Source organism: Lethenteron reissneri, chromosome 20, assembly GCF_015708825.2.
Source record: "Lethenteron reissneri isolate LAM-NWPU_2019-01 chromosome 20, ASM1570882v1, whole genome shotgun sequence".
NCBI lineage: Eukaryota > Metazoa > Chordata > Hyperoartia > Petromyzontiformes > Petromyzontidae > Lethenteron > Lethenteron reissneri.
Genome location: NC_083798.1, coordinates 16364263 through 16385836, shown reverse-complemented (window position 1 = coordinate 16385836; position 21574 = coordinate 16364263). Strand labels below are relative to the sequence as shown.

General features: G+C 46.6%; 1 protein-coding gene across 4 annotated transcripts in view; it reads left to right on the top strand.

Annotated features, from left to right (window-relative positions):
- The window catches only part of LOC133344875 (alsin-like), a 40425-nt gene that overhangs the window by 15458 nt on the left and 3393 nt on the right, over positions 1-21574 (top strand). For 2 of the 4 annotated variants that reach the window (XM_061555156.1, XM_061555158.1), the window contains exons 8-32: positions 57-236; positions 854-1028; positions 2150-2444; positions 3895-3957; positions 4141-4312; positions 4432-4563; positions 4876-5004; positions 5592-5662; positions 6095-6161; positions 6990-7369; positions 8274-8339; positions 8905-9003; positions 10341-10502; positions 11013-11124; positions 11543-11620; positions 12124-12254; positions 13465-13641; positions 14444-14567; positions 14886-15043; positions 15487-15573; positions 16133-16309; positions 16758-16800; positions 16909-16967; positions 17897-18046; positions 20131-20227. In XM_061555156.1, the coding sequence (XP_061411140.1) occupies positions 57-236; positions 854-1028; positions 2150-2444; positions 3895-3957; positions 4141-4312; positions 4432-4563; positions 4876-5004; positions 5592-5662; positions 6095-6161; positions 6990-7369; positions 8274-8339; positions 8905-9003; positions 10341-10502; positions 11013-11124; positions 11543-11620; positions 12124-12254; positions 13465-13641; positions 14444-14567; positions 14886-15043; positions 15487-15573; positions 16133-16309; positions 16758-16800; positions 16909-16967; positions 17897-18046; positions 20131-20227 (3384 nt within the window). Of the gene's footprint in view, positions 1-56; positions 237-853; positions 1029-2149; positions 2445-3894; positions 3958-4140; positions 4313-4431; positions 4564-4875; positions 5005-5591; positions 5663-6094; positions 6162-6989; positions 7370-8273; positions 8340-8904; positions 9004-10340; positions 10503-11012; positions 11125-11542; positions 11621-12123; positions 12255-13464; positions 13642-14443; positions 14568-14885; positions 15044-15486; positions 15574-16132; positions 16310-16757; positions 16801-16908; positions 16968-17896; positions 18047-20130; positions 20228-20695; positions 21557-21574 lie in introns of those variants that run through there. The other 2 variants (XM_061555160.1, XM_061555159.1) reach the window with 2 other exon arrangements.

Here is a 21574-nt window from a genome sequence, read left to right as displayed (position 1 = left end):
ACGACAACACGTTTCCCGTTGTGCTCCTCTACGTCGCTCCCCCGTGTGCGCGACAGACTCTGCCGGCCGGCGAGGTGCTGGACGTGGCAGCGGCGGAGGAGCACTCGCTGTTTGCGATCAACCGCGAGGATTCCTACGACAGCCGTGTGTACTACTGTAGCCGCCTGGCGGGGCACGGCTCCGGGGCGGACGAAATGCAGGGTCCTCCAATCGTCCATTTGCCCCTGCCTAATCAGGTAGGTGGTGGCGGTGGCGGCAACAGCAGCAACAGCAGCAACAGCAGCAGCAGCAAGAGGGGTAGATGTAGAAATACGATACTTAACATGACCTCATTTTTAATACTTTGCAACTGAGGTTGAAATAATTCATGCGTTAGCTCCGTCTGTGCATAACGCTCGGGTGGGAGGGGTGTGTCCTCCTACAATTCTTGTAAAGATAATCGCATTCTGCCCAAATCTGTATTCGAAAGTTGTTGCTATTCGTGACTTTATTGAAAAGCAGCCAACCTGAACAAACTTGAAGACACAAACAAGGTCTACCTCGCTCTTGAAGAATTCTACCTGTCGGTTTCCATTCTACAATTTCATTATTTCCCAAAGCAGCTGCATATGTGGGGAACAGTTATATAATCCAGCTTATTGCATGATTTTATTGCCATATGTAAATCCTGCAACTGTTTTAACCAAGGACAGGATGTAATTTTCAGGCTGCATTGGCTCATCTCACTGCATCAACTGAACATCACCGTGGCTTGTAAGTTTTACAGTGCTATTGTCGTGGGAGGGAAGAGCCCATTGAGCCGAGTGCAGTCATCCTCTTGACACGGAATGCCACTGATGTGACTCAATCACAGAAGCTGCAGGTGACCCAGGTGCAGGCGGGCGGTGAGCAGAGCCTGGTGCTCGCCCTGCAGACTGCACCTCCGCCGTACTCGCAGCTGCTGCATGAATTCTTCAAGAGCGAGAGGGACTACGTGCAAGTTCTCGGCCGCATGAAGGATGTCGTCTTCCATCCTCTGCTGCAAGAAGGTGAATGTTGTCCGTGGGACCATCATTACAACAAATACGTGTTAACCGCTATCTATTGCAACTTTCGATGGTGCTGTTTGTTGCTGGCCACTTGACATGCTGCGCCTCTGGACCTATGCTCAGCAACTGTGTTTAAAATAATGAATTTGTGTGCTGTCCATGCTGGACTTTGTGCTTTGCTAATGCTCTGTCACATGCAGTTGTCCCCTGCCAACCCAAAGTGGTACCTGGCCACCGGCCTTTCTTCTCACGATAAATACGAAAGGGCCTTGAGGATATCACAGCAAAATGTTCCCTATTGGAATAAAAGTTACGTTTAAAATTGTTACACTGTTTGTTAACTCTTGAAATGTTTATATTGGTAATGGGTTTTGTAGTTCTCTACATCATGGGACCTCCTTTGCCAGTACCAAAATATGATAATAGGTTTTTCCCCTTTCTTCTGGCAACAAAACAGTTGTGTTAAGATGTTAAAACACCAAACTGAAACCTTTTACAAGGAATCACGTCTGCATTAACCACAATGCTTGTGGTCAGAATGCAAACAAAAAACATACTCTGATAATATATGCATTGTCCTTGAAACTGATTGGTCCACACCAGAGACAGTTTTCTTTTGGAGAGCAAATCCACAATATTTACTATCCAAAAAGTACTAAGATTGTAGATGTTGTAGATTTGCTCTCCAACACACCGGTGTTGCTGTACCAGTAACGAATTGGCATGCTCTGTTTACATGACAAACCTTACTAATTGGCTGTGTCAGGTGGTGGCGGGTTTAACGACACATTTATATTTACGCGATCTAACCCAAAAAAAATATTATGGATGATATTGGTCGCGAAACTCTACGTGTTAAGTCATCCTGACCATCAGTAATATGTATAAATGGCTTTACAGCTGAATAAACAAATCTTCAGGTGTTCGAATCTCCATACTCTGCACAATGTAAATATTGTCACTGTTTTGAAACACATACATGTACCTGTATGTGGTAAAGGGACATTTCATTCGGTGGTTATTTTTGTTCATGAAGATAATGTGAAATTCGGAACTACGATCAACCGTCACGAAAAGCGGTCGCATTTCTGGTGTGCTCGTGCTCGTGTCCTTGCCCGCAGGTGGGCTAGACCGCACGCTGCCACCTGCCGTGGCCACGTCCGTCCAGCTGCTGCTCAGCCGATTCAGCTCGCTCGTGTCCATGCTGGAGAACGCGCTCTCCGCCATGGCCTCCAGCCTCAAGGCCTCCGCCCGGCCCGGCACCTCGGAGGTGTCGTCCAGCTCTCCGCAGCCCATGACGTCGTCGCCATTAGGCCGATCGACCTCGGCCACGGAGGACCCCTTTGCGGGTCACGTGCACATCCGGAGCGTGCATGTGGTGACGGAGCAGACTGCCATTCAGGACGCCTATTCAGAGTAAGATGAGGGTAGCTTTAGGGTTTGCATTGCACACCGGGGCACTTAAATGCCCCGGAAACCCAAAAGCACCTTGCGTCGCATCTTCTCTCATTCGTTCAAACGTCCTGTTGTAGTCAAGGTGATCACCGGTGGTGGCTGTCCCTGTGCAGCATAAGCTGAACCTACCACTGGTCGGCCAGTGGCCATTAGTGTGACGGTACGAGCCGATGTTGCAATTGTTTTTTTTTTATTAAGTAATTTCAGGATATGGATATAAATATTTTTACTTGGAAGATTTTAACCACACACACATTGCCATATAACCTGACCAGAACTTTCATGTCCACTGTCAAGGACTGCATTCTCTTTGATTTATGTTACCCATACTATTCTTAGGTTTTTTCGGTAAAGTCACGTAGGTAAAACATCAAAATTAATGAGCCCCGCCCCCCTCCCTCCCGATACGTTCCATTCATTGGCTACCACATTCTGATGAGCTCCCCCCCCCCTCTCCTCCCCCCTCAACTCGCTTTTAAGGGATTACATCTTGAATCCCTGCCTCACTTGATGCAGCTAATCCGGCTGTGACAGTCCCACCTGATGACGGAGACTTGTGTTGCCTCCGAAACGTCGTGATTTTTATTTTATTTTATTTTCATTAATTTTGATGTTTTACCTACGTGACTTTACCGAAAAAACCTAAGAATATGAATCCTTGCTGTCACGAAAGCTTCAAATCTATAATTACCCACACTACTTACCAAGGCAGTTGCTGGGCTCAAACTATGAACTTCTGCAACTAGCGGCAAACGCACTACCACTCGGCCATGCCACCGTCATGTGTCGTTGACGATCGACGGGGACTCGTGTTAATCTCATGCAGTTGATCAAAGGAGTGCTGGATTGTGAGAAGTACTCATTTGGGCAATTATATTTCCTTGAAGAGACTAGTGCCTGTCATAGGAATGTGGAATTTTCACCACTGACCCAGGGCCATTAGTGGAATTGGGTGAAAACCCACCCTCATTTAAGCAGGTATATAAGGAGATTTGTTAGCTGAAGTGATAAAATGAATTACGTATGTACATACATATAACATGCATATGTCATTGACGTTTCTATGAAGAAGAACCATTGCCAGAATCGTGCCTATTAATTTTAACTTTTAAGACCACAGTGTTATTGGCAGTGGTGCTCGTGCGCGAGTGCATCACTGCCAACACAGCCGCACCAAATAACATCTAAATATAAATCCAGTCTGACAAGATTATTCTTCTGAGAAGGATATCAACATCAAGCACAGACTCAACGTGTTGCTTTATTTTGAATACAGCATTGTGTGTCATGTATTATGCTAATCACATTCACAGGAATTTACAAGTCCGTAGCAGTGTGAAGTTGTATAATAATGTGACTGAAAATACTCATGTGTTATGCAATGAAACCTAATCACCTTTATTTTCTGCAGGTATTTTTCAGCGTTGACTAACCTGTTGGTCATTAGGGGTTTAGAAAGCATCAACAGCAACAGGTATGCAATGTTCACTTCACTATTCTGTTGATTGGGACAGTTATCCTATAACCTTTCATTGTTATACTTACAGGTGCTATGCGCCATGGCGGCCTTCTTAGGTGCTCGCAAACAGAACTTGCTCCAACAGTCTTAAGTCTGTACAGAAGGAATTTTACCTTTTGTTGCTTGTCGTCTCAACAGCAGCTACTATCGGCAACAAGAGAAGAAAGTTTGGGAGCTGGCGCAGCTCATGGAGACCCTCGGCAGCAGCCAGGGCGTGGTGGAGACACTTTACTGCATACTCATGGCCCCAGCCACCCACATGCAGAACTACTCCATGTTCGCCACCTGCCTGCTTACGTGCTTCCCCATGGTTCGTCGTCTTGACTCACACGCTCCCTGCTCACGCTCGCTCTTACGGAATGCGTGGATCAGCTTGGTTTTGGATGGCGAGAGTGACGTGGGTGATCGGACGGGGCCGTGTTTGTGCAGGAGTCACCGCAGTATGAGTGGGCAAAGGCCGTGAGCCTGAAGTGGGACACCTTCTACAATGATGTCAAGAACCTTATCGAACAAGCGTACAGCACCAGGGAGTTCTGGCTTCATAAGACCAGCAAGAGCCTGGTATGGAAAATGTGTGTTCTGACTTTGTGCCACACAGGGACAATTTCCATCGGGGATGATCCCCCTGGCTAGACTTGCAGCAGGGAATTGAAATGGTTGAGATGAGATGAGTTGCAATGCATTTAAGCACCCTATGAATGCAAATCATAATCCTAAATATTGATAAATGCAGTCTGCTGTTTTCAAATGATCGTTCAATGCATATGTCAAATAAATAATGTTCCCTGCACTTGTCCTTAACGACCAGTAATTTGAACACTGCGGGGTTGTTTAAGAAGGTGGCTGCATTAACGCAACATCAACTTTTTCCAGGAGAACCTGTGCGTGCCCACTCGTCGGGTCATCAAGGACAGCATCTCGCTTCCGCTATCGCCTGTCAAGACCTCTCGATTCGCCACACATCGCTACATCCTCTTTAACGACATCTTCCTGCACACAAAGGTGGGATGGAGAGTTGTCTGCTGTGTGCAGCACTGACCAAGGCCCGACAGTGTCGCTGCTTTTGCCTGCGCATGAATGCCTAGCGATGGAAGTGTGTTTGATTGTATTTGGTGGATTTGAACAAGCACAGTGCCGCACCATAGCACTTTATCAAGTTACTTTGCCTGTACAGTACTAGCAATTATAGAGAAGAGGTCATTCATTAATATATACATCCTTAAGAAGACCACTTGGTTAAATTGTCAAGATATTTGTTTCCACTCAGTATTGGTAAAAAAAAAAAATCCCTGCTTTAATCAACTTCATATTTTATGTATAGGTTCACTGAAGCGGAACATGATACGTGATCATAATATAAATATATTTTTATTGCGCAATGCTCACATTGCTCAGGGTGAAGACAAAGTGATCGGTTTAATACCCAACAGTCAGGCATTATTCTCTGTGGGACGTTGCACAAGCATGCGTTTGCAGTTTCCCACAGGTGTTTCTCGTTAGACTAACACAGGCCAGCCTATGACTGATTTGAGACTGTGAATTCCGCGTCTGTTCCATCTCTCACATGCCATTTGATGTGCCGTGTGCAGGGCGCCACACAAACCGTCTACTGTGTTTCGACCATATGGGTGGAAACGCTCAACGACAACAACCAAAATGTGTACGTTCATTCAGTGTCCCGGTTTTCGCGCTGGTGCTGTAGTACAGCTCATCGGTGTTCGCTGTACCGCGTGTTGTTCGGCATGATGTTCAACCTTTCGCACCATGTGTTGGGAGCTTCTTCAGGAACTGAATATGAAGAAGCTCTTGGTACTTGAAGTGAAACATCGGGGACAGTATGCCCATAAATACATTGGAGAGCTTGCGTCTCACAATGACCGTTCAATCGGATGCGTTTTCCACATGCAGGCATGCACTCGGATGAACTTAGAATGCTTATGGTTTTCTTGAGATTAAAGGGTTAAGCCATGCTTGTCCCAGGCAATAAAGCTCATGAATAGCGTGAATAACTAAATGGCATCTTAGCATTTTAATGACAGATTCCCTGCTATCACCCTCGTGCATTGCCTGTGGCTCTTTGTGTTTTTTTCAGGTATGGCCTAAGGGTCTACACTCCTGAAGAAGAGCTGCATCTGGCATCTTCAACAGCTTTGAACAGGGTACATTCCAGCATGGCTCGTAATTTATTTATCGTTATGCAGTGTGCCATGTGCCATTTACAAGAGCATTGTCCTACGACAAAGATATATTTTGTCTCAAGGGATTCTTATATAATATGAATTAATTGATGGATCGGCAGTGGTGGTAATGGGGCAGTGGTATGGTAGGAGCAGTGCACACTGCACTCTGCACCAGGTCACCTGAGTTTGATGCCAGGCCATGGCTAATACCAGTGATGAGTGCGAACCGAATCAGTCCTGAGGACTCTTATTTCATCAACCCACGGTGACCAACGTGATGAAATATGGTGATGCAGCCTCCATGACCCGATTGTGTGGGGAGTCTTTCAGCCAACAGTGGCTTAAGAAAGGACTGTAAATTAATTTGTTTTTGTTACGTGGCAGCAATCTATAGCTTATTCTAGTAGCAGTTTCCAAACGTCTTGTCCTTCCATGAGTGCAGTAGCTTATCAAACTTTACAAACCTCAAAGCATTTGCTGTGATAAATTTAACATTAAATAGGGAAATGACATAGATGGGGAGTGGTGGTGGCACAGTGGTTTTGCACTGGACTATGAGACAGGCAACCTAAGTTCGATTCCTGGCCACGGCTAATAGGTGGCGACGAGTGAAAATTGAATCATTATTGCCCCTGCCCCCATTCACTAACCTGCACTGACTAGCCTGCTGAAGTATGGTCAAACAACCCCCTGGGTCTGACTTGGCATGCAGAGGCCTTCATCCAGTAGTTATTTGATAAAGGGCTGTAAAAAGTACATAGGCCTGGATGTTATCACGGACGTTGTGGATGGGTGATGGACGCACAGGACACTTGGAGAGATACCTTCGAAAGGGTCATCCGTGAGTCGATTGGGCAACCCAGCATCGGAGGGGCCACCAGCCTGCTCAGCCTGGCCTCCCGGAAGGGCAGCCTGCTCTGTGCGGGCCAAGGCAGCCCGGCTCTCTCCAGGAATGAAAGCCTGGGCAGTGTGGGTCAGCCGAGCCCAGCGAACTCACGGAGAGGCAGCCTGCTCAGCCTTGGGCACTCGAGCACAGCCTCGGGCTCATCGCCACAGGACAGCCCAGGTCACAGGGGTCATGGGAGCCTCTCCCTACGCACGGATTGTGGATACACGTTCCGCAAGCTCCCCCAACTCCGCGGTGCACACTACTACGGCCAGTGGTGCGATGGGAAACCCCACGGCTGGTAAGGCAGATCTGCTTTCATTGCTTTGTCTGAAATTGAGAATAGGTTTTCCCCTTTTTTTCTGGCAGAAGACCTCTTGTGTTGCAATCGAAACGTCGTGGGTTTTTTGCTTTTAATTTAGATTTTTTTTTCTATCTACGTGACTTTACCGAAAGAACCAAGAATAACAAAACAGGTGTTAAGATATTTAAACACCAAACTGAAACCTTTTACAAGGAATCACGTCTGCATTCACCACAATACTTGTGGTCTTTATCCTTTACATAGAGGAAGTCACACATTCCAACACACTCTGCTTTAACTCTGTCACACAACAGTCAAACCGATAGTTTTAATGCTCAGGGCTGAAATTTAGCCAAATTTAAGTGCAAAACCAAATTTTAGAAAAAAATGTTGATGCAGTCATCGATTGACGGGGCTGAGCACATCAACATTTGCGTTTAGAGCATTTGACTTCTGTAAAATTTCCACGTGATAAGCCACTTTGTTGAGCTATCATTTGTGGCCAGGTCGCTTCTGAAAGAGACCTATATAGCTGAGTGGGTCTTACCTTGTAAAATAAAAAAATATAGTTTAGTTTATAGTTGTAACTGGCTACAATTGAGAGCCTGGTTTTATTAGGGGATGGCTCCTGGATTGGAAGCCAGGATCTCAGAGGTGCTGGCTCAATATTGCTTACCTCTGATCCTTCTGGCCGCCTACATTTCTTTGCAATTTTAAAGTTTTGTTTTTGTTAACAAAAGCTTTAATCTCATGTTGAACTGCCCATGACAATAAGAGTACTAACGTCTGACACATCAGAGATATTCGTTGATTTTCAGTTACAACTTTATGTCCAACGTTGTGTTATAGTTTTAGCGCAGCACTTCCAGGAATGTACTAACAGTTGTGTTCTTCCCTTTAGGGGAAGGATGACATGGCCTGATGGGAGGACGTATATAGGAAATTTCAAGTTTGGATCTGAGCATGGGTGAGTCCTGTCGTTGCCGGCGCTGCTAATGATTAACATTTGAGTCTTGCTGCATTCTCAGTGCAATGTAGTTCCGAGGCTTATGACCAAATCACTTAGAATGTGCAGTCTTTCAGATGTTGGAAGCTAAGCAGATTTGAGCCTGGGTAATGGTTTGATGGGCGAACTTGTGACCTTCCCCTGTACTTCCGATTGAGCACAGTTGGTTATGTATGGTGTGAAAGAAGTTCAACATGCATACATCGTCATAACTCGGGGCTTGTTGATCTACATTGTGGGCAGCAGAGGGCAGTGCAGCAGAGTCAATTGCAACTGCAATTCTGCCATGTTTATGCCCCCCAAATCTACCAACCCGCACTGTACCAGTGTGGTGAAGTATGGTCGGATAGCCTCCTCGATGGACATGCGGAAACCGTCCTCATCCAGCAGTGGATTACCAAAAGGGCTGTTCATGTGTAAGTAAATCTTTTAGAGTTAGGGCAGTCGTTAATTTCGCCCACATGTTGCAGTTCTGCAAAAGCCAGTGCGAGCGAGGGTGCGAGTGAGCTGCTGCTTCTGTGTGCAGGTACGGGAAGTACACGGTGGTCAACGCAAGCACGGGGAAAAAGGAGAAGTACTGCGGGGATTGGAGAGAAGGCAAGATTAACGGATACGGCCTTTACAAGTACGGGGGTCTTGTCGTCCAGCGTATACCGCACGTGTCAATATGAACAGATCTCAGTAGTTTTGCATGTAAACAATGTTACTCAGTTCATGAAGTTCCGTCATTCTCGACTGAATTAACCATTTGAATGAATGTTGCTATTGTGACTTATTAAAAAATGAAATGTCAAGATTTGTGGTGGGTCAGGCACGAGGCATTACCTACTATAATCACCCAGAAATGTCTGTCCGTCCCGTGCGTGACGTCACTCCACATGAGGCCCCCCCCCCCGCGTTACGTCACTCCACATGAGGCCTCCCCCCCCCCCGCGTTACGTCACTCCACATGAAGCCCACCTCCCCTCATTAATATTCATGAGTGGGTGGATTTTTACACAAACGCAGAGGAAGGTCGAGCTGAATTAAATTATTTATTACGCAAAGTCGCTTCAAATATGACGTTTATTTACAGAAAGTGACGGTAAAAAATAAATCTACGCAGCACAGTGCTACATCCGTGTGTGACGTAACTGCAAAAGAGGCCCCCCCCTTCATTAATATTCATGCCCGCGTAAAAATTTACACCATGAGGGGGTGACGTCACTCCACATGCCGCACCCCTCCCTAATAACAATTAGCGGGTGACGTCACTCCACATGGTGCAACCTTCCCCCCCCCCCCCTCATTAATAATTAGGAGCTGAACAATTTTTCTATTGAATGTTTCTGATTTACTGCAATATACACCTGTCCTTGGACGGGCAAAAAAGCTAGTATTACATATTTACCCACCTGGTTGTTCGATGTATTATCTGATTCGGGGTTACTACTAAATTCAAGATATGTTATATTCTTTAGGTCTTTCAGTAAAGCCACGTAGTTTCGATCGCAACACAAGCAATCGTCATCAGGTGACATTGTTATTATTTTTATTATTTTTACATGGCTTTACCGAAAGACCTAAAGAATATGAATTCCTGCAGTCACGAAAGCTTTAAGTCAAGATATATTATTTTTGTCTTATTTATATTGTTTTTACTGTCCCGTTTGCATTGTCTTGGTCGTTCTATTAGGCTAAATGTACATGAGAAACCGGAGTTCAATTCCCGGCCATAGCTAACATCAATGGCGAGTGACAGCAGAACCAATCCTCGGCCGCCTTTAGGTCTGTTCAGCGTTAAAATAAGTATACATCAGCATAAGGAAGTCAAAGGCAGTGGTTTGTCATGCTAGCGACACCACTCCTCTGTACACCATGGTGGCTTTCATAGGTGCTCTCTAACAGCATTTTCCCCAACGGGGCGGGAGGGGTGGGGGGTGTCATTGGATATACAGTATGTGTGTATGTGTGGGCATGCAGACACACGGATGGGGAGGTGTACGAGGGCTACCTCATGGACGGTGTACGACACGGCCACGGAATGCTGCTGAGCAGCAAGGGGGAACACGCCGGCGGTGTCTACGTGGGGCATTGGGCCTCCGGCAAGAGGGCCGGCTACGGCGTCTACGAGAATGTGAGCAGGTCTGTCCATCACGAACCAACGGCGCACGCACATGCCTTGGGCATATCCGTGTAGGGGAGCGGCAATGTTGTGGTCGACGCGCTGCGCTGCCAACCAGCGACCCGAGTTCGATTCCTGCAAACGGCTAACATCAGTTGTGATTATTTGATCTGGTCCTCGGCCATCCTTAAGTCTGCTTGCATTGAAATGAGTACCTGGTGACGTGTGTAAACATCAACAATGGGGAGACACAAGTGCCTGGGTGTGGTCCTGGCCACACCACCTCCTCATGCACAAACATTTTTTTATGGTTATTCGGGGGATTTTTGTGTTTGTATGTGTGACTAAAACACTGGTTTTGCATCTCCGTTAACCCATAACACCTGGGTCTGTCCCATGCCCCATGCCACTGTAGCAAACCCAACTGGTTATACAAAATCAACTTGACCTGTGTTTGAGCACACGAGTGTGCACTAGGGGGCGACAGAGACGAGCGAATGCGACTTTGCCCGTGTGGCTGGCACGTGCAGGGGCGAGAAGTACATGGGCACGTGGGAGGACGACACGCGGCACGGGAATGGGCTCTGTATCACGCAGCATGGCATCGTCTACCAGGGCACCTTCATCCGCAACAAGATGGTGGTACGCTTCGGGGTTGGGGGGGGGGGGTCTGGGGGGGCACAGGGGGGTGGGAGGCACAGGAGGGGGGGGGGGGGCTTATTAGAGTGTCTCATTGTGAAACCAGACCCCTGTGCCAAGGCGTTAAACCGATGCACGCGGGGTTCAAACATCACGCTGGTAACACACTTGCCCCACCACCTGAAAGGTGGAGGTTTTGTTTTGATTCAAACGTTGTGACGGGAATGTACATTTTGCAATGAATGTTTCAAGTAGAAAAAATCCGAGATGGTCATGAAATTGTTATTGCAACTTATTTTAAAAGTATGCCAGATTCCTGTGAGCACAATTACGTTAGTAATAGTAATTATTTTCTTATGTAATCAGCATTGCCGAATAATATATGTACTTAGTTGTTTACGACCTCGTATTGTGCGCGCAGGGATCGGGCATATTAATGACAGATGACGACACCTTCTTTGAAGGGGAGTTCTCTGATGAGCGCATTCTCAATGGGAAGGTAAGGGGTGATATGTGAATAAGAAAGGCAATGAGCTGCACGTGAGTAAATGGAAACTGAGGCCAAGCCCGAGGCTCCTATTTCGCTGCCAATCTCGGTTGACCTCAAACAATGACTCGCTGACAGAAGCCTCCTACTGGACCCAATGGTGACTCTGGCTTCAGCTTCAGTTTCCAGATACTGTGCCGATGATTTGTTTAGGAAAATCTCTCGCTGGGTGCATGCTTTCTCCAAGGGTACATTATTCCCGAACAATGGTTGCGCTGCTCATTAACACACACCTTGATTTTTGCTTCCAGCCAAATGTTTGCTTGAGCAATACATTTCCATAAATTGCTGCCTTGATAACACCGCCTGCCATGGTCAAAGCGTCCAAATAAGCAATCGGGAGCGCACGATTGGCGCGACGCGTTTGGCTGTAACCGCTCCAACGCTTTTGGTCGTCGTTTCTCGAGTCTCGCCGTTGCTGATCCGCGGCGTGACGTCCACCATTCGACCTGCAGGGCGTGCTCACCATGCCCAACGGGGACTACATCGAGGGCGTTTTCACCGGTGAGTGGGGCAGCGGCATCAAGATCAGCGGCACCTTCCAGACGGCGCCTCCGTCCGACTCAGTGGACTACGGCGTGCCACAGTGAGTGACCCCCCCCTTGGCACTGCTGCCTCCTGCTGGCGCGATGAGGTCTCTCTCTCTCTCCCTCGGCCTTTGCGAGAAGGATTGGTGCATCTTCTTGGTTCTTTCGGTAAAGTCACGTAGAAGGGAAGTAATAAAATAATAAAAATAAAACATAATACAATAATTCTCACGACGTTTCGGCCACAACGCAAGCAGCCGTCCTCAGGTGGAGAGCAGGTCCGTCAAGTAGACAGAGTCTGAATGGCACGCTCCAGGCTTGGAGCGACTATTTATGCTGGGATGGAGGAGCGAAGAGCGTCTTGACAAAATAATTTGCATATCAAGAGGAATTTAGCATGTTTTAGCATATTTAAATTAATCTTGATATGCAAATTATTTTGTCAAGACGCTCTTCGCTCCTCCATCCCAGCATAAATAGTCGCTCCAAGCCTGGAGCGTGCCATTCAGACTCTGTCTACTTGACGGACCTGTTCTCCACCTGAGGACGGCTGCTTGCGTTGTGGCCGAAACGTCGTGAGAATTATTGTATTATGTTTTATTTTTATTATTTTATTACTTCCCTTCTACGTGACTTTACCGAAAGAACCAAGAAGATGAATCCCTGCAGTCACGAAAGCTTTAAATCGAAATTTAAAGGATTGGTGCATTAATATTTTGGCAGTCTTCACAGTGTGCACCCTTTCAATATTTATTTGTCATAGGTTAGCGCCGAGAGGCGCTAACCTATATTATTAATGCAACCACACCTTAATAATATTAAATATTTGCAAACGCGTGATTTCTAGGCTGCGAAAGGTGTGATCTTAACCATCCGTCATGTGTTACAACATTACCAGAATGCACGCATCTTTTTTCTAAACCACCTACTCAAGAGTCAAAATTCTAGATATATTTTAGACATACATTTAGCCATTGCATTTTTTTGCAAGAAAGAAAGGACCTTAATTTTAGAAATAGGTTGGATGCTCCCTAGAACCAACAAGATGTAGGAAGACCTTCATCCAACAGTAGATTGACAAAGAACTATAAATCGAGAGCTGATTGAAGCCTCAAGTCTAATTTTGACAGGGAGTGTGACTTTTAACAAGCTCAGCAACACATGATGTCGCGGCGAGTGTGACCGCAGTGCTTGCTTGCGTATTTGTGAGCGCATGCATGCCTCCTGAGCGCATGACCTCTGCTTGCCCACCGTCTCTTCGTCCCCCAGGCCGCCCAACGGCAGGGTGTTGTCCCTCGCAGTGCCGGCGCGGGACAAGTGGAGCGGCATCTTCCAGGAGTGCTGGGCCCAGATGGGCTGCGCCACTCCTAGCAACAGGGACCTGCACCGTGCCTGGGAAAATATCGTCATGTCCTACACCATGGACAGAACTCACAACAGCTCGATGTACGTCCCAGCTGCTGTGTAGGCTGCTGTGCGCGAGCTGCTGGGTGTGGGTTGCTGTGTACGATCTGATGCGCTCGGTCTGCTTCATCTTAGCTGCTGCACGTGGGCTGATGCACGTGGGCTGATGCACGTGGGCTGATGCACGTGGGCTGATGCACGTGGGCTGATGCACGTGGGCTGATGTACATGGGCTGCTGCACGTGGGCTGATGCACATGGGCTGATGCACATGGGCTGCTATACTTGGCACCCATTTTCCGACTCGTTTTATTCAATAAATATGTACACATGTCAGCCCTTTGCCCCCCCCCCCCCACACACACACACTACTGATAGACTACTCATCTGTGAAGCATTGCGTTTTCATGGCAGTCTCAAACTAAGAGAAGGGCCCCTGCCCACACCACCAGGTTGTTGTAGGCTGCTGCGGAGCTATGTGATGAGCGGCAGATGGCAATCCAGCAAAATATATTGTTGTATTTTACTTCCATGCTTCCACATACTATATGCCCCTCGCCTTCAACCGGTCACATAACCCCCATGACACACATGGGTTGCGGAGAAGCCCTCTTTGGCTGTACGAGTCTTTCTTTCACGTACTATAAACCTGATTTTAGCATGATAATGCACACTACTCTTATGCCATCACTGCAGCTACTATTGGGCCATCTGGATGTGTCTGAAGGGCTCTGCTTTTTCCCCCTTCACGCAGCTTATGGGCGTGGTGCTGCTCAGACATGCACAGCCACCCTGTTGAGTGTAATGTTCTTGGCTGTTATCGTGATCTTTCCTTTGGGTGCCAGCATGACGGAGGAGCCACAGTCGGATGGAGAGGAGAACAGCATTCTGCAGACAGTGCCGCTCTACCAGCAAGGGAAGATGATGACTCTCCAGGACTACAAGGCCATGCAGGCATACCTCAAGATGGTAGGGGCTCCCGCGTGTGACCATCGCAGCCCAAATTCCACCTTGTGTTGTCTTACGATTATTTAGAAGCATTGTCTTGGGGTTATCAAAGTGCTGTATTGTCTTCTTTTAATTCAGATGCGATGTATTGTCTTTGGGTTATCTACTTGTTACATTGTCTTACGGAGATTTAAATATGGTGCCAGTGCGGTTTTGTTGTCAGTGCGAGGATCACATTGGGAGCCGGCAGGGGGCGGGGCGGGGGCTGACTTAGGTGATGTGGTCTCAACTCAATCCCAACGTCCGACGGTTGGCCCTCCCCACCCCCTTCCCTTCCAGGCATTCGGCAGCTTGCAGCACCCACTGGGCCGGTTGCTCGACATGCTCGTCACGGCCTTCCGAGCAACCTACGTCGGTATCGGCTCCGACCGGCGGCTTCTGAGCACTGCGTTGGCCGAGATTTCCTACTACGTGGAGCGCATATTCGCCATCATCCAGCAAGTGCCACACGCAATTTTCACTGTTGTGCCACGCTGTGGATTAAAAAAAAAAAATGAATGTGTATTATTTTTTTTTGCACACATTCATTATAATCTGCCACTATTTGGACATGTCTGGCACTATTTGGACACATGATGGATGGCCAACAACAGAAAATGTTAAAGTGTGTTGTTCGGGAAAAATGGAAGGAACCAGAAAGAGTGGAAGACCTAACAGAGAATGGCTTGACGACAACGACGACATAAGAGATTAGTGTCAGAAAGATGTGGCACTACTTGAGCATATTGGACAAGATAGAGGAAAGTGGAAACTAACGACGAAATGTGCAGTGGACACTTACAGGCTATCTGCCCACGGATTGTGATGATGATGACTTTTTTAAGTTTTCACATGCCAAGACCCCCTTCATCAAAGTGTGATTGTGTGTCGTTTTGTGAAGGTTCCTGTTTCCAGACTTGCCGGAGGAAGAAAGCAGGGTTGTAGAATTGAATTCCTCTGACCCTGACGGCAGTGCTGATGAGGCCTGGTAAGGAAGGCACATCGGTAGATGTCCCTGTGTTTTTATCTTCAAGATGAAGTGGGCGTAAGCCATTGCCTTGCTGATTTTTATTGTTTATTCCCACCCATTGTTGGTCCTGGAGCCATTTGCACGGTTAGATGCCATACAAATCCAAATTGTATCGTGTTTATATTTTCAGCAAAAACCGGATTAAAATAAACGTTCACTAACGTGTGTTTACTTTCTACATTATAGCAGAAATGTATCTCATTGGGTAGAGCACCAAGGCTTGTATTAAGTTCATATGCCAGCCCAATGTTGATTTGGTCCAACCATCCCTTTAGTTGGCAAAAAATTATCCCCACTATTTAAGGCTACACTGCATAACGTGTAGCCTTACACATTATGCAGTGTATAATATGTAAGGCTACAGCAGCTGGTCTTCTGTGATTACCTTGTCACTATGATAGTCATGTGGAATTTCGATAATGTTCTCGGGACCCCTTCTGGAAATGTATCACATGCAACACTTGTTTAACCAACGAGAAATCGCTGACTTTTCGGTGTGCGTGCGTGTTGTACCTAGGGAGGTGGTGACACGGAACGGGCTCATCCTGCCCCTGCTGCTGCCCGGCCTCTACCCTCAGCTGCTGGCGCTCTATCAGCTCCAGGACGAGGAGAGCGTGACCTGCTACTGGGCCAACCTCACATACCTCAACCGGCAGCCGGACCAGGCCCTGCTGCGCTACCTCGAGGCGAACCCGTACGCTCAAACGCCGTGCCTCTGTGCCGTGACCACACTTGGCACCCAAAGAGATTTATTTAGGAAAGGCAATGTTGTGCAGTGGGGGACTCGCAGGGTTTTCTTTCAGAAGTAGGTGAAAGAATCACCTTGGGGAAAAAAAAAAGCTAAATTGTTGGCAGTGCCGCACAAAAAACAAACTCAACACATTTGTCGTTAACACTTCCGTAAAAAAAATACGGACATTTCTGGCATTGGCACGTATCTGTCTGCTATGAAGAATGGCCAATTCCTTAAAAGTTACCTTTTAAAGAAGTTTTCCTCAGGGAAGTTTTAGTGATGAAATGTGAGTTGCTTTACATTAGCAAATAAATGTAAGGTGTGTTTGGTAAAAAATGTTTTGCACAATCTTTCCGCTGCTGGTTTAATTGGGGCTACATTATTTTTATTGATGTCTCCTGTTTTACAGGAAGCTGTGGCCACTCTCCGATGCTCAGCAGGCAGACAAACAGGTATACGAAGCCTCATTTTCACTTTTGACTTTATTCTGAAAAACCTGGCTGTCTAAATTCGTCAATGCAGAGAGCTGAGACTCGTTCCCTTTGTTGTGCTGCACGCAGATGCAGGAGCAGAAGAACCAGTGTTTTGGGAAGGCGGTGACTTGTTTGAAACTCATCAGGTGAGACACTTGTATTTCTCATTCAAGTGTTTCTCACAATCGTTTATATTAGGCGTTTGTGATCTTAAGTCTTGCATGAGCAGGCTTTCCACAACAATCTGCCAGTCAATGAGATTCCTAACGGACTGGAATTAAATGTTTTGCCGAAAAGGAAAAATCAAACAATCATGTCCCAGATGGCAGAACGTTTTGCCTTCAATGCGGCACAGCAGGAAAATTCTTCATCTTGGTGCGTTTTTTTATAATAATATTCATGTCCTATATCCAGAAAAGTTTTATTGGATCTTTATGTTTCTGGCCAATTTATGTTTCTGTGTTTAGTGCATGTGAGGCGATGACAGTGAAACGTTCATATCGGTGTATTTATTAACCAATTTCCTGTTCTCCCATCTTCTAGTCACCTCGCAGTGCAGTGCATCTGATTTTTACAAACCTATATGACTGCAAAGTTGTGGATTACAGGCGTGTTCCACGCTGTACCGACATTTCCTGCACATAGTAATATTTTAAATGGATTGCCGCCAGATCTGGAACAAGGATTATGCGTGCAAGAGTATTTTCTTAATTGGAAATGTGGCACGGTTGTATGTTCACTTGACCCCCTTGCAGTCACTAGAGGTTGCTACATTCTTTATCAGGTTGAAATTGATTCTTGATTCAAAGTTGTGACCTCGACTCGTGATGACTCAAAATCGCTGGGGTGTGGTGAATTGTCACATTTCTATTACCATCGATGCATTGTGTCTGAAACACAGTTACACATTCATGGCCACGCAGTAAAACTGAGATTAAAACGAATTAGAGTCTTAATAGTTCATTACATCACAGGAGATCCAAATCGTTAAACACGCTGACTCTCCAGGGCCCGTCTGCCGATTCACCGTTTCACATTTCTGCTCCGTGCCGCGTTCCCGCCACGCTCTCCCCAGTGCCAAGTTCACGCCGCGGGAGAAGCTGGCGGTGCTGGGGGACACGTTCCGTGCCATCACGGCGGCCGTGGAGGAGGCCCGGCAGCAGCGCTGCAAGTGGGCGATGGACGACCTCATCCCCGTTTTCATGTTCGTTGTTCTGCGTGCAAGGTGGGGGCCACCACTACGAGCGCCGGTATCGGCCACGCTCGCCCTGCTTTCGTTCCGCTTTGCCCCCGCGCGCGCACATACGTGGGCACATACGTGGGCACATACGTGGGCACATACGTGGGCACATACGTGGGCACATACGTGGGCACATACGTGGGCATCGTTGTGAATGGCTTTTGTTGTTGTTGAGACGAAGCAAACACAGAAACATGAGGTTACAATGGTGTAAATGCTTACCCCGAGCTCTCATACTCTGATGGTGCATTGTCTTTGAGTTGTGCGCCTTTTGGCGTCATCTGGTCCAACACCATGTGAGACTAGGCTCTAAGGAAAGCTGTCTCGGGTGTGGACCAATCAACTTCAAGGACAGTGCATACATTATCAGAGTTGTGTTTTTTGTTTGCATTACGACTGCAGGTATTGTGGTCTATGCAAACATGACTCCTTGTAAAAAAAGGTGTCAGTTTTGTTGCCAGATAAAGGATAAAAAAACAATTATGTTGCAATGCTACGCACATTTCCTCATGGGCCTTCCTCATGGGCCCAAGTACGCGGTGGCTATTGTTTTGATTACTGAATATTTTCTGGATGTGCTGTTCTGGGTGTGGACATATCTTCCTCAACGCCTGCCTGGACAGATCTGGCTGAAATTAAGCCCTGGTTGCAGGACATAGTAAACCTGTATACAGGGTGACCCAAAAAAAACGGGCCCCAACTCTAATAACTCTAATAGGCCCCGTTTCTTAGTGTTTTGTCCGAATGAAATGAAACTTTGGTCATAACTAGTTTATTATATTCAAAACATCAAAACACTAGGGTCTTTGGCCTTTTTTTCTCCGTTCTACAGCATGTGTTCTAGATGGCCTCCATTTAGCTCCGTGCATTTCTTGAGGCGCAGCACGAAGTTGTCCATGACGTTCTTACAGACTGAATTGGCAATGGCTCTCATCTCCTCCCTGATGGCTTCCTTGAGTTCCGTGATGGTTCTGGGTTTCCCTGCGTAGACTCTGTCCTTAAGATAGCCCCAAAGAAAAAAATCTGGGGGGCTTAGGTCCGGGCTATGGGGTGCCCACTCAAAATCAGTCTTGAGACTGATCACTCGGCCTCCGAAGTTCTCTTTCAGCCAATCTCGGGACAGGTTTGAGGTGTGAGAACTTGCTCCGTCTTGCTTGGACGGTTCTCACTGGCAGCGTTGAGGTTCTCCACGGTCCCATACTTCTCGAAGTGGTCCACCCAGTTCTGAATTCTGCTTTTGGATGGAGCCTTTTCACATTCGAACTGACGCATGAAACTGTCCTGGGTTTTCTTAAACGAGCCTGTCTTGTAGTAAAATGTAACACAGTGTATTCTTTGTCCCAGCTCCCACTGGGGTCTTGGTGTACTCACGGTCGTTGATTCTGCCATGTCCTGTAAAATAAGGGCAATCGGTGAATAAATAAAGGAGATATCACATAAAGTGTGCACGGGGCCCGTTTTTTTTGGGTCACCCTGTAGCAAGAGAACGTAGAAACACGTTTTACAAAACAGCTCTGCTGGCAGCAGAAGGCAGTGCAGAAAAATCCATTGTTAAACTGTACTATGCTTTCACGTCTGCCCTGCCTTGACCAACTCAAACTGACCAGCGTGGTGACCCAAAATCAAATAATCCGCTTTGAATCGCATGTTGTGGGGAGGCCCTCATCTAGCAGTGGCTTGACAAAAGGGCTGTACATGCACATGTATTCATGTTAATGTTTAGCCGGTGACCTTGCCTCCACCCGTGTGTGTGTGTACGTGGGGAGCAGTGATGCAGCGGTTAGCGCACTATGTTACGAACCTGGCGACCCAAGTTTGATTTCTGTTCAGAGCCAACACCAGTGACGATTATTTTGACCGGTTATGGGCCTTCCCTAAATCGACTCAATCTCAAATGAGTACCTGATGCAATGTGTAAACATCACTGCTAGGGAGACAAAGGCGGTCAGGCGTGGTGCTGGCCATCCTACCCCCTCGTGTGTGGGGCCAGCCTTCTAAGGTGTTCGCTGACAGGCTGTTAAGGCCATATGGGGGATCTTTTTCAAGTGTCTTTTTTTGTGCGCGCACAGGATCCGACACTTGGGGGCCGAGGTGCAGCTCATTGAGGATCTGATGGATGACCACCTGAGAGACGGGGAACAGGGCATCATGCTCATCACCCTCAAGGCATGTGGGGTGTGATGCCCTGACTGTCCTTGCTTGTGTTCACATCAAACTAAAACTAAATCCTATGATCATATAACTCCTGCTCTGGCATCTTTACATTGGTTGCCTGTGATATATAGGTTTTATTTTAAGAGCCTGTTACTATCATACAAGGCCCTGAATGGTGTGGCTCCATCGTACCTAAGATCTGTTCTCCTGCTATGCACCCACACTTGACCTTCGTTCATCAGACTCTGGACTCTTGCTTGTTCCTAAAATTAGACTTCGCTCCATGGGTGACAGAGCAGTTCTGTTCCTCTGCTCACATCAAGACTGGAATTTTTTTCCAAGGCTGTTAGAATCTCTGCGTACCGTCAGTAATTTGAAATCTCAATCTTAAAATTAATTTTTGTATTCAGACTTTTTAAAGTTAGATTATTATTTTTTAGTTGCGTGTGTTTTTGGTTTGTAATTGTTTTTTTGTTTCAGGTTGTACAGTGCTTTGGAACATTTGTTTTGTGAAAGGCACCATCCAAAATAGATTTTTTTTATCATGTTAACATTAAACTTTAGATTTGTATGGCACCTAAATGCGACCACATTTCAAGAAGCTGTCCAAATAAGGGGAGATGCTTATGGAGTTTTGGAGGTGAGTGCAGCAGAAGAGAGGAGAGCCACGGACGATATGGCCATGTGTTAAAGAATAAACTTCATGGAGGGAGATAGTGACAACGAAGTTTGGGGACCACCTTGGGCCTGCATTTATTATTGTGTGACTGTCAACTGAATTGACAGTCACACATGAGATCCTTATACATGCATATGTAATAGCGATGACCTGGAGAAAGTTGCATTGCATGTTTTGTGATGAACTGCTTAGTACCAAACAATCATTGTACTTGAAAATAGCACGACTCAATGATACAACGTGATGGAAAATATTTCTGTAGACCTGCCCTTCAGATTTTTGTTGATGTATCTTTTTTGGATGTGCCAGTAGTTAGCTATCTTGGCTCTACATGCAAGTCCCAACAATTAGAAAATATGTGCCTGGAAGTAGCGATATTGGCAAAACTGAGCCTCGGCAAAGATATTATTTTGTTCACTTCGTCACGTAGAGGATTTACGTGGTCTAGAGGCTACTGAGTGCATGCATCGATTCGTCAATTAAAATTAATGTTTACACTCGACGAACATGCATCAGATTGTGCGTGTGAGAATATATTATTCGTATGCCTTGTCGAACAGCTTCATGTGACCTTTGCTGTCACTTCGAGGCACTGAAATTGATTCTCAACCCTGGATGGTAACAATGAAATTGCCAGGTGTGGGTGGGCGGACGGTTACATGGCTGCTGTGTCCCTACAG